At 39.4% G+C, this 12,912-nt stretch overlaps 1 protein-coding gene across 5 annotated transcripts in view; it reads right to left on the reverse strand.

Annotated features, from left to right (window-relative positions):
- Positions 1 to 6,336, reverse strand: part of LOC106080701 (actin nucleation-promoting factor WASL) — an 82,721-nt gene extending 76,385 nt beyond the window's left edge. For 4 of the 5 annotated variants that reach the window (XR_001220256.2, XR_001220254.2, XM_013242201.2 and 1 more), the window contains exons 1-2: positions 5,873 to 6,336; positions 3,790 to 4,174 (exon numbers count right to left, since the gene is read on the reverse strand). Coding sequence is in view for 3 of the 5 variants with exons in the window: in XM_013242201.2 (XP_013097655.1) it covers positions 3,790 to 3,924 (135 nt within the window). In the remaining 2 variants the exon portion in view is untranslated. Of the gene's footprint in view, positions 1 to 3,789; positions 4,175 to 5,844 lie in introns of all 5 variants that reach the window. The other variant, XM_013242192.2, reaches the window with a different exon arrangement.
- Positions 6,337 to 12,912: the final 6,576 nt, after the last annotated feature.

Below are 12,912 nucleotides of genomic sequence, written 5' to 3' on the forward strand. Positions count from 1 at the left end.
TCATCAGTTCATTTGCAGGCCCTGGGGTAAGATTAGTTAGGCCCTTCGCCAAAGGTAATAATGATGTAATACAATCTATTCTGGCCTAGTAGGCCATCGTCTACAGGACACAACATACAAAGCGAACCCACATATTCTATCCTTTCGCCTCCTACCCGATGCCATGATGGCATAGATTTGTTTTGAAAAGAAAGCCATTTGACCATTAAACTGCCACTTAGGAGTGAGCCTGATGTTTGGGACTATGAATTGCTAATTTTTATGATGAACAACACATAATGTGGTGGTTCTCTTTGGAAAAATTTCGTCATTTTAGTGACCATGATGGGTAGTACTTAAAATTCACATAAAGCTACTATTATGGACAAGAACATGTTTTCAATTCAAATGTTATTATGAAAATGAAAGTTTCAAACTGCCTGTAACATGTCAACATTATTAAGGAAGAAAGGTTGAACTTTGAAATATGAGAAAGAAGCAACCTTTTATGGCCGTATGGCCAAACAGCAATGATGTGCAAAATTTGTGCCAATGGTGCAGGCATTTTCTACTGTAGAATAAATTTATTAACAGATACAATAAATTACCACCTGGTGTAAATGTATGTATGGAGGTCCCGTAGCCCAGAGGTTTGCACGAGTTCGAATTCAGGCGAGAACATTAAAAACAAATTTTTCACCGTTGGTTATCCCCTCCTAATGCTGGCGACATTTCTGTAGTCCTGTGCCATGTATAAACTACCCTCCAAAGAGTTGTCGCGGGCGGCACGCTGTTCGTACTCTGCTATAAAATGGAGTCCCTTATCATTGAGCTTAAATTTAAATCGAACAGCACTCAGTGATATGTGAGAAGTTTGCCCCTGTTCCTTAATGTTCATGGGCAAATTTGCATTGCAAATGCATCTTAACTGCCTTCCAGAGATGTTAGTTAGAACTTCGCGGAACAAATGTGAGCCTTTAGATCAGACAACCAACCCTCCAACAATTATAACATCGAAAGAAGTTTATATCACACCACAAATCTACTATTGGTTCAACTACGATTCATTATATGTCATCTCAAAGTATAACGATTAGAAAAGAACGCCAAAGTGCATTCTGAAATCCGTTTATCGGTCCAGACAAGCCTACTTAGCTTCTACCCATTGCATCTTAAGTCGTGGAGTTCCTAGATATTTAACAATAAATGGTTAGAAACACAATTGACACGCCAGAAAGCATTTGAATAGCTCCTCGATCCTTGGATAGAATTTAGATCCACTCGGTTGCTCTTGTGCTTATCGTAGAACAAACCGCTAGGGAAACAATTTAACCGAGTAACTTACGCTGACGACTGCATTACAGTCCCGGCACGGGATAGCTGTGAGCACCACGCAGGAAGAAACGTTGAGGTCCGATCTGTGTGGTGTTCATTGCTATCACGAGAGTCTCAGTGAGAGGCCGGGCGGCACGGCTCTTGCACAAATACTGAATGCCTATGATGCTGGATATGACAAGGCGGGTTATTGGCGGCTTAAAATAACCAATGGCCACCCTGTGCCCGCAGTGATCGGTCCTTTGGACCGGAACGAGTTTGCTTACCTACAATGTTGACGAGCATCGCCACCTCCACATGAAAATGTGGCTACAACGACAAAAACAATAATGCATTACAGTAGGTAAACAGATAAATGATAAATGTCTATATAAATGATCAGAGTTTTGCGACAATAAAATATCGCAGGATGCAGCCTAGTTTCCTGAACATGATGCTGGTTCTATGTAACAATCACAAGGATACTGCGACAAACATCATCAAAGATAAAGCAGCGTATCTGAATGGTCTCTATATAAAACTTATACTGTAATGGAAACGGTAAACTGCTAACGAGTGAGTGACTTTCTTGGAGACTGCCCACAGCATATAAGGAAGTAACCATTCTTCAACAAACCAGAGTAGTTTTGGCTCAGCTACGTTCTGGTAGATGCGACCGCCTTTATTGCTACTGTGCTAGGATTGATGCTAACGTGCTAGATGTATGTGTTCCACTTATAATTGGAGACTCGTAAAACATTTCACCTGCCCCGACAATCCTGCTATAACTGATAATATGTCACCAGGTCACGCTGGATAAATCCCATCACCATTGCAGAGTACCTAGATCATTATAATTAGCAGCGCCTTAGCAGCCGGTTGCACGTACCGGATTGACTCGTTGGTACTCTTCGGCAAGGGATACCGCCTCATTGTATAACACACTGATACAACAACAACATTATTATTTGCAGTATACATCAGGATTATTGTCATCCCTGCACGGGATAACTATGAGCATAACAATATTCCCACGCCAATCTGTCCTTTAGACCGGAACGAGCTTGCTCACCTATAGAAGCCAGACAAGGATCGCTACCTCTACACATTGGAACTTATAGCTCCGAACTGTGTTGTGTTCATCGTTATCATGAGAAGCTCAGCTCAAATATACCCGGGTACTCCACGTCTTACAGGTAGTGGAATGCTCCGTAGTTATACGGGGTAACTGCAATTGCCCTTGCGAACAGTTAGCGGTTTCTAGTGGAAAGTCTCAGTAAGAGACCGGGTGGCATCGGCTCTAACTTAAATACTGCTCTATATGACAATGTGAGTTATTGATGCCTTTAAATAACCAAAGGCAACGTATAGAAAGTAGGCCACCGTAGCGCAGAGGTTAGCATGTCCGCCTATGACGCTGAACGCCTGGGTTTGAATTCTGGGAGACCATCAGAAAAAAATTTTCAACGGAGGTGTTCCCCTCCTAATGCTGGCAACTTTTGTGAGGTACTATGCCATGTAAAACTTCTCTCTAAAGAGGTGTTGCACTGCGGCACTCCGTTCGAACTCGGCTATAAAATGGAGGCCCCTTATCATTGAGCTTTAAACTTGAATCGGACTGCACTCATTAATATGTGAGAAGTTTGCCCCTGTTCTTTAGTGGAATGTTTATGGGCAAAATTTGCATTTACGTATAGAAACTAGCTTACTCCCCTAGAGAAGCTTGATGAGTACATCTACTTCCAACTGAAAATATGTGACAATAACAACGAACGAAGAACGCACCCTATATTGTAACAACAACAAAGCAGAACGGCTGTATTCGTGCCCGCGAACGTCAGAAAACATTTTTGCTGTTATCCTTTCATTATAGGGCCCAGTGTGTGAGTTGGTAGCGAGCTCGGCTTACCAGCAACAGCAACAACGAAGGCACAACAACACAGCTGGTTGTACGTACCGGATTCACCCGATGGAGTTCTTCATCGGCAAGGGCTGTCGTCTCAATGTATAACACACTGCTACAACAACAACGTAGAAAGCCCATTTTCGTTAATGAGGATGAACGTCAGAAAATATTTTAGCGTTGTTATCCTCTCATTAAAGCGCCCCAGAGGTTTAAACTCGGTTTACCTGTGGGGAACAGTCATCTCTACCCCCGCCAGAGGCTTTGATCTCTCACTATTATGGTATAACTATGGACAAAATTAGTCTGATAAGAAGCCTGCACCTTAAATTGTTCTTTTATCATTTAAAGTATGGAAGTCAACAAATCGCATATACCATTTTTTGTAAGACGTAGTATGTAATTGTCAACAGCGGCCTACTTTACTGCTTTCTCTGAAATTCGATGACAAGTTCAATGGAGCTTATCAACTAACCGCTTGTACCTATTTGTTATAACGTTTCCCAAGGTCTTTAACGTAACAAACTTAAATATAGTATACATGTACACGGGTATAGTAGGTTAAATTTATAGTAAATATACATTTGACTTACCTGACATTTGTCACCGACCATACGAAATACCGCTTCATTCTCATCGGCGGTCAATAATGAACTTGGAGCATTTGTTTTGCGCCGCATGACTGGCGCGCCATGACCCCCATCCTGTGCTCTCATGTTTCTGCTCATTTGAGCTCGGTTTGCAGTTGGTGTTGGGTGTTTTTGCGAATTGAAATGTTTTTATATTCAAATGAACGTTTTTATTTTATTGTTAATTCAATTTTTATGATATTTTCTTATTTCTGTCACGACAGCAAATACACACACACACACGCACGCACTAAACACACTCAAAACATAAAGGCGAAGGCAGCAGGCAGCAACGGCAATGAGGAAGACGAATGATCCGCTGTGGAAGGGTTATTGGTTGCCTGCTATACTATATTGTCGAAAGTTAGAACATTAGTATCACGCAAATCACACAAAATTGTTATTTTATTTAATAACAAAAAATATATTTATTTCACAATTGCCAGTGGTGTGTACGTCGCGTTTAATATTATCACATGCGAAGTGAGAGAGTGAGGGTGAAAAGAGAAAGACAGCAGGTTGAAAGGTAATCAAAGCAAATTTGGTCAATATGATGCATATGAAATTATGAAGCCTTAATAAAATGGGGAAGTTATAACTTCACTGTACAATCATACGGTATGTCCCTTTTAAATTTTGTCCAAGTTTTTGCTGCTATTGTTGCTCTACTTTTGTCTGGCTGGGTGACTTCTGTTTATATTTGCAATCGATTTATTTTTTTACTCTAACTCATTCACCTTTAAACGATGGGCAAAATAGAACAACTCTCCTTTAGCCAAAACAAAATGAAGTGATAATGATGATTGCATTTGACATTTACAAATTTCCGAGACCGTGAGCAAGAGAGAGAGAGAGAGAGCACGGTGTTTCGGTCAGCATATGCATACATTCAGATTGCAAGACAAATCACACACAATCTGCAAGCGTGAGAGTGACTAGTGGGGCCAGGGATTTTTGTGAATGAATGAATATGGAAGTAGCCAAACGACAGCAACAACAGCAAAAATACTATTGCAAAGCTGAGTTTTCACACAAAGCCACTGCAGCAGCATGAAATACTCATAGCGGCGGCAGCAGCAATTAGATGGGCCAACGGGTGGGGATAGATACAAAGCAAATGATGGATGTATGCCGCCGTCGCCACTAAACAGCTACAAACCAAATAGGCAAAACAGCTGTTGTTGCAATTGAGGTAACAAATGCAAGGTGCCCAAGCAAAAAACGTTGTAGTATTAGTGTGACAATGTCGAAATAACGTTAAATATGACAAGACAACAAATAGTCGTTCAAGAGGCCTGAATTAAAACGATATTGAAGTTTTCATTGGTACTTGATGGTGGTTATTGTTGTTGGTTTTATTATAAAAATCAGCAGCAACGGCAACTATAAATATATATATATATATATATATATATATATATATATATATATATATATTGGGGCGATGTTTATTTACTACAGTGTTGTATGACTATGTGTGAAGCGTTGAGTCACCCCAGCGCAAAGCAACTGAATGTCCAATTGGTTGGCTTGTTTTGCAAAGTTGGTTGCTCGCTCGCTTGTCGTCACCCCTTGCTTTCGTTGCTGATGTTTGCCAACGGCAAAGGCTAGCAAGCGATAATAATAAATTTTATGGTATTAATGTGCTATGAGGCTAACAAATTCTTAATTTTCCTCCAAAGATATGATAACGTAACCAATGATAAAAAAAATATATATATTAATCACTTCTTTGAACGAATAAACAAATTCATCATGATAGCGGGCGGCACCTGTACTTATATTTCCCCTTGCAAATTGCATGAATGGAATGAATCGATGAGTGAAGAGGGCTGCAGGGGGTAATGCGACAAGTGACACTGTTGCAGAGTTTTGTGGCTCAATCTTCACAAGCACAATACCACACACAAAAATGTAATGTAATGTTGTTTCAAGGTGATGTTTTATATTGGAATCTCAAATCAATCTCTTCTCTTGACAAATATTCACACTACGGAACGATCAAACACTCATACACACCGACACTGACGACGACGACGTCACTCACTTGCTGTAAAGCTCCAAATACAAACAATGTATAAAACTTCTGCTTCTTTTTTTCTTTTGTTTTATTTCACTTTAATTGATCTTTTTTCTGTTATTTTTGCTTGCCCTCTGCCAAATTTCACTTTTGTGCTATTTTCGTGTTTTTGGTTTTTTTTAATGCATTTGTTTTTGGCAAAATCTGAAATGGACTGACTACTACTTTGACTCTGACACTGTTGTCGCCTGCTGTTTATTTTTCTCCACTATGGATTTTTACACCACACTACTCTGATATCGAGCATGTTTTCTTTTTTGTTCACTTTAAAACCATTCTATTGGCATTATTTTTCTTTACACTGTATGGCCTCACAATGCTTTATTAAATTATTAAAACGTTTGGCTTTTCCTAATAAAATCAATAATTTTGTTGATTTTATTCACGTAGTCCAGCTTTTTCCAAATGAATGGCCAAATCGATTATGAGAGTCTTGGACGGTAAATGACATTTAATATATCGATAAAGGAACTAGATAAAATCGAAAGTCTTCATTTGCCATAACGATAACTTGAAATTGTAATCGAAACATGCTTAAGTGCAACCTAATAGAAAGAGTGTGGAAAATTAATGATTTATCGCTCTAAACGAAAGTGCAATTAATGCTAAATTAAAAACTTAGGAAACAAGACACTTGATTTGTACATTTGGCTTAAAGCGAACAAAAACACAGAAAAATTAAAAATCAAAGCTGCAAAGTGGTCCCAGAAACACCATTGAAACCTGTCTTCTTCAGGCGGGTGTTGCCGATCAGAGAATATTTCATGAGGAATCACAATGGGTCATATAATGGCCTAGGCCTAAGACATAAATCTTGGCGTCATCCTCTTCCAACCTAATCTAATCTACCCTATTCAATGCTGGTACTATATTCGCTTTTCGCGATATTTTTCGCCGACAACTTTTTTTAGATAATAGATTTTAAAGCAGAAAAACTTGCTTGAAAATTGTGATTTTATCATTTTTTCGTTGTTTTCAAAAAGTAATCGTGAAAAAAGGGGTTTTCAACGGTGAAAAACGAACAAAGTACCCATGACATAATTACCAGGTGGTGTAAATAGCTGAGTACAATTTATTCTCGCGAAGTGCATTATCTGTCAACGAGTTTTGGTTGTGTGTGTATTATAGTTAAGAACCATTACACACCCCAACAGCGAAAAATGGCGCGAACCAGTAACATACACAAAATCAGAGTTGCAGTAGTCACTGAAATTGACAATAGTGCACTCAATATTTTGTTGTTGGGCAACTGCCACTATCTAACCTACAAAAGAGTTTGATAGTACCAGCCATAAGCTGAAATTTGGTACGAATATGTATAGTATACTTTGACCGATGATACAATTATAAGGTAACGTCATCAGCAAATGAGAGACCAGACTCTGCGAAATTTAAAAAAAAAACAAAAATTGTTAGTCAAATTTCTTGGACATTATAAAAGATGTCCCGCATATTTAGGCCTGCTTTTTGTAGGACTTTTTAAGCACTTTCCAGCAAAATCCCGCATATTTAGGTATGTTTTTTGTACGGCTTTTTAACCACTTACCAGCAAAATAAAAATTTTTGAAAATCGGTCTATAAATGCGCTTTGGACAGCCCGAACAAAATTTTGAAGGGCCGAGGTGACTAACTTTGAAGGCCCACCAATGGGCCCCTGAGACTTCTAGGCCCTGAAATTTTCCACATAAACTGGATAACACCTCAGCTATAGCCATGTAAAATTTCATGAATGATATCTTTATCTGTTGCAATATGGCAGACTTATTTCCACTTATGTTTTCCCATCCCACTGTTCGGCGTCAAATCGCACGACCAAGGCGGCCAATCGACTGAACCATTTAGTGAGATAAGATGTTCTTCAAATAAATTGATTATGACATTCGCTGTGTGGCTTGTGGCACTGTACTGTTTAAACCACATGTCCTTCAAGTACCTTCAACCTATTGGGGTCAAAAATATTCGGTTATCATTGAACGGTAGCGATTCCCATTCACAGTAACGTGCCAGTATTGATCATCACGGAAGAAGCACGGCCCAATGATGCCAACCGCCCATAAACCCAACCAACCCGTAATTTTTTCGGGATGCAATGATAAATCGTGGAATACGTGTGGATTGCTGTCTGACCAATAACGCATATTTTGCTTATTGAAGAAGCCATTCGGCCAGAAATGAAGATGATTTTTCGAAGAATAGTAAATCTTAATAATTTCGACTCGTAGTTGGCTCGTATATTTTCCATCATGAAATGGCAACCCGTACTGAAGAGAAATGTCGAAAAAGTGGCAAAAATATGGCGTCGTTTGCTGTGCCTATCTGTCTACTTTTGTAGCGTCCCTTACCTTATGGTAATGAGTATCCAAGTTTTGACCGGGCCCGTTTCTATTGCTTCTTATTACTGTTTGCAGCAGTTCATTATTATTTATTGTTGAAGTTTCCATACATTTAAACCATAACGGATTCATTGTATGTTAAGTTTTCGTTATGTTTATTGAACATATCCATGGGTGTGTTTAGTATATTCACCACAGCCAGACTACAACTCGAGAGTTGCCAGCCAAAGTTTCTGAGTGCACAACAAAAGGCAAACAAAACCGTTATTTTTAAAACATAAAATCAGGGCTTCTTAAACAGTTTCTTAAGCGAAGTGAAGAGAGAAATAACGAACGAATAACCGAATAAAGAAAATGATTTTTAATTATAAACTTTATTTTTATAAAAACATAGGGTGCATCTGACTTTTAAATGAAATAATTTTCCAATTTATATTTCCTAACCTACAAAGGAGTCTTTAAGTGAATTGTATCTATAATATATGAATTTATAAAGTGAAATCTGCGGGAAGCATTTCATATTCAATTAACATGTTCTGTGTTCATTTATTTTAGTAAACGGCAAATAATTTTTGTATATGTCTCGCACATGACTAATATCAACTTAATTGGATTATACTTAATATTCTACTTAACAAGACTATGTTTAATGTCTTAATCCTCTTACAAATTAATTTGCATATTTTAATTGATGCAGTAGCGTTTTCGATAAGATCGACAATAGTAGTGTTATTTTCCTATAGTTTTGAATATCAGGTGCTTTCGTTTCATTTTAATTATTAATTTTTTTTAATAAACAGAAATAAGCCGAGATTAAGATAAAGTTTGATTAAGCAAAGCACCTGGGTTAAAGATTTTTTATTAATAGTATTATAGACCATAATAACAGTAAATAAAAACTAGTAAAAACGTGCTAAGTTCGGCCGGGACCAATTTTACATACCCTCCACCATGGATCGCATTCGTTGAGTTCTTTTCCCGGCATCTCTTTTTGCGCAAACAAAGGATAGGAGAAAAGAATTGCTATGGTATTGGAGTTATATCAAGTTATGGCCCCATTCGGAGCATAATTGAATTGAATGTTGGAGACCATAGTAGAGGTCAATGTGTAGTATTTCAGCCCATTCGGATAAGAATTACGCCTTGTAGGGGCTCAAAAAGTAAATTAGGGATATCGGTTTATATGGGAGCTGTATCAAGATTCAAGACAGGTTTATATGGCAGCAATATCGGGTTATGAATTGATTTGAACCATACTTAGCACTGTTGTTGGAACTCAACGAAAAAGGTCATGCCGAATTTCAGCCAAATCGGATAGAAATTGCGCCCTCTAGAAGCTCAAGAAGTCAAAACTCCAGATCGGTTTATATGGCAGCTATATAGGGTTAGGGACCGATTTGAAACATACTTAGCACAGTTGTTGAAAGTCATAACAAAACACGCCATGCAAAATTTCAGCCAAATCGGATAGAAATTGCGCCCACTAGAGGCTCAAGAAGTCAAGACCCCAGATCATTTTATATGGAAGCTATATAGGCTTATGGACCGATTTGAACAATACTTAGCACAGTTGTTGAAAGTTATAACAAAACAATTAATGCCAAATTTCAGCCAAATCAGTTAAGAATTGCGCCCTCTAGTGGCTCAATATGTCATGATTTAAGATCGGTTTATGTGGCAGCTATATCAGGTTATGAACCGATTTGAACCATACTTAGCACAGTTATTTAAAGTTATAACAAAACACGTCGTGCAAAATTTCATTCCAATCGGATAAGAATTGCGTGCTATAGTGGCTCAAGAAGTCAAGACCCAAGATCGGTTTATATGACAGCTATATCAGGTTATGGACCGATTTCAACCATACTTGGCACAGTTGTTGGAAGTCATAATGAAACACGTCATACCGAATTTCAGCCATATCGGATAGGTTTTGCGCCCTCTAGAGGCTCATGAAGTCAAGACCCCAGATTGGTTTATATGGCAGCTATACCCGGTTATGAACCGATTTGAACCATACTTGGCACAGTTGTTGGAAGTCATAACAAAACAAGTCTTGCCAAGTTTCAGCCAAATCGGATAAGAATTGCTCCCTCTAGTGATTTAAGAAGTCAAGATCCAAGATGGGTTTATATGGCAGCTATATCAAAATATGGACTGATTAGGCCCATTTACAATCCCATCCGGCCTACACTAATAAGAAGTATCTGTGCAAAGTTTCAAGCGGCTAGCTTTACTCCTTTCAAAGTTAGCGTTCTTTTGACAAACAGACGGACGGACGGCCGGACAGACGGACGTATGGACGGACAAGACTAGATCGACTTAAAATGTCATGATGATCAAGAATATTACGAGGAGTTACAAACAGAATGACGAAATTAGTACGCCCCCATCCTATGGTGGAGGGTATAAAAATCACACTAAGTGAAATTAAATTACGCTATGAGGATATTAAGTAGGAATTTCGGAAATGTTTATCATTCAATTATTATTTCCATACAGAAATACGAGAAAGACCAACTGGGAGAAGTCCAGGAAGTAAACACAGAAGCTATGGCCCCTGTGGGCTTATATTGGACTCAAGCGAACCGCGTGCCTGTACAAAGCCTTTTTGAAGGCATGTCCAGAACGGGTAACGCCGCGTATGACCGACAGTCATGGTGGACAACGGAACTGAAGGAACTCAGCAAACAAAACAGGAGCCTTTTTTATAAGACAAAGGGAGAGAGTGAGACAGAGGGAGATAGAGAGGAAGGTAGAGAGAAAGATAGAAAACGGCATATAGCTTCAGAGCAGTGCCCTGGTGAAATTGTGTAGGAATGGGAGGAATTAGTGAGTTTTAGCTCTCTAAGTATCCCATCACCTTCTTGAGGAGGAGAACGTAGACTTCCAGAATAGATGACCAAGGCTTTGGGGTGTACTCTGAAGAACTAGGACCGATCATATCGAGAAGGTTAACTGATCACTGTTGTGTGTAGGAAGTGGAAATCCTGGCACTTAAAGAAGTGGTTGAATGGCTAAGGTATAATGTCATAACCAGGGCTGCGGAAGCCAATTTGACTCGACTCCGACTCCAGGCAAATTGCTCGACTCCGACTCCGGACACTTAAAAACAGCAATGTTTTATACCTAACACTAAAGAATGGGGGTGAGGTGTTCCAACCTAGGCAATATGGGTATAAAATGAAAGGTTTTAACGAGTAGATTACGAATGTGTAAAAACAAAAAATAAAAATTGGACCTGGGAAGGACCTACGGGATCTTGAGGATTTTGGACCCCTTCAGGATGAAGAGGAGGAGGATGATGATAAGTATGGAGCCTTTTAGGATGAAGAGAAGGAGGATGATGATGATGAGTATGAAGACATCATATCGTGGATGTAAATGGAGCCCAAATTAAATATAACACCAACGACAACAATAGGAAGCACGTCCCCCCAAGGGGTGATTTTGGGCCACTAGAGGATCGAGGGGCCTTTGCCCCTGAAACAGACTACAGAATCTCGTTCCTGGGCTCAGAACTAGGGAGTGCACACTGTAAAGTGCTCCTTTCCCCAAATCTCCTCATTTTGTTTGTAACACCACGAGCTGAACCGGGCCCACTCCGCTGCGCCCTCTTTTCGTTATATCGAACAAAATTATCCTTTAAAAATTTATTTTCGATTATTACTCTTCCAGATACTTATCCCTGAAAAAATATCAGCATCGTGCTCTAATCTCAAATACCATTTACTTAAACCCCATACTGCCATTGGTTTTAGGGGACTTTATGGGATGAGGCGTCCCCCAACACTTGGCTCCAAATTTGGATATCAAATTCGTTTTCTTATTTTAAATACCTTTATTTGAGCCCCATACTGCCGTGGCTAGTAAATAATTCCAGTTTGTGGGGTGTTTTAGGGAAAGAGTAGACCCCCAGAAACTTGGTCCCGAAAGTGGCTATCAATTTCGTTTTCTACTTCTCAATACCTCTCATTTGAGCCCCACATTGGATTTAGGGTTGTTTTCAAGTGTTTGGGGACCTGAGGTGGTCCCCAAACACTTAGCCCTGAAAAAATATCAGCATCATGCTCTACTCTCAAGCATCATATATTTGAACCCCATATTGCCATTGGCCCCAAAATTGGATATCAAATTCGTTTTCTAATCTCAAATACCTTTCATTTGAGTCCCTTATTGCAAAAGTCAGCAAATATGTCCGGTTTGGGGGGTGGGTCCCAAAAACTATCAACATCGAACTCCACTCTCTCTGAGCTCCAAATTGCCATGGTGAGTAAAAACGTACTATTTAGGGGTTGTTATGGGGGTTGGACGCCCCGCAGACTCTGGTCCCGAATGTTGATATCAGATTCGTGCTCCACTCCCAAATAACTTTCATTTGCGCCCCATATTTCTATGATCAGCAAACATGCCCGGTTATGGGGGTGTATATTAGATTCCTGCCCTACTCCAAACAAATAAAAGCACGCTAAGTTCGGCCGGGCCGAATCTTGGGTACCCACCACCATGGCTTCCACTAAAAATTTACCCTTATTATCTGAATTTGTATTTGAATTATTTTGGTCTTAAGAAGTCATATCGGGTTATCGGTGCCTATATCACCATACTGACCGATTCGGATAGAACTTGGCACTGATGCTGTAAGTTATAAGATAGTGGTTTGGGCCGAATTTC

This window comes from Stomoxys calcitrans, chromosome 2 (assembly GCF_963082655.1).
Source record: "Stomoxys calcitrans chromosome 2, idStoCalc2.1, whole genome shotgun sequence".
Lineage (NCBI taxonomy): Eukaryota > Metazoa > Arthropoda > Insecta > Diptera > Muscidae > Stomoxys > Stomoxys calcitrans.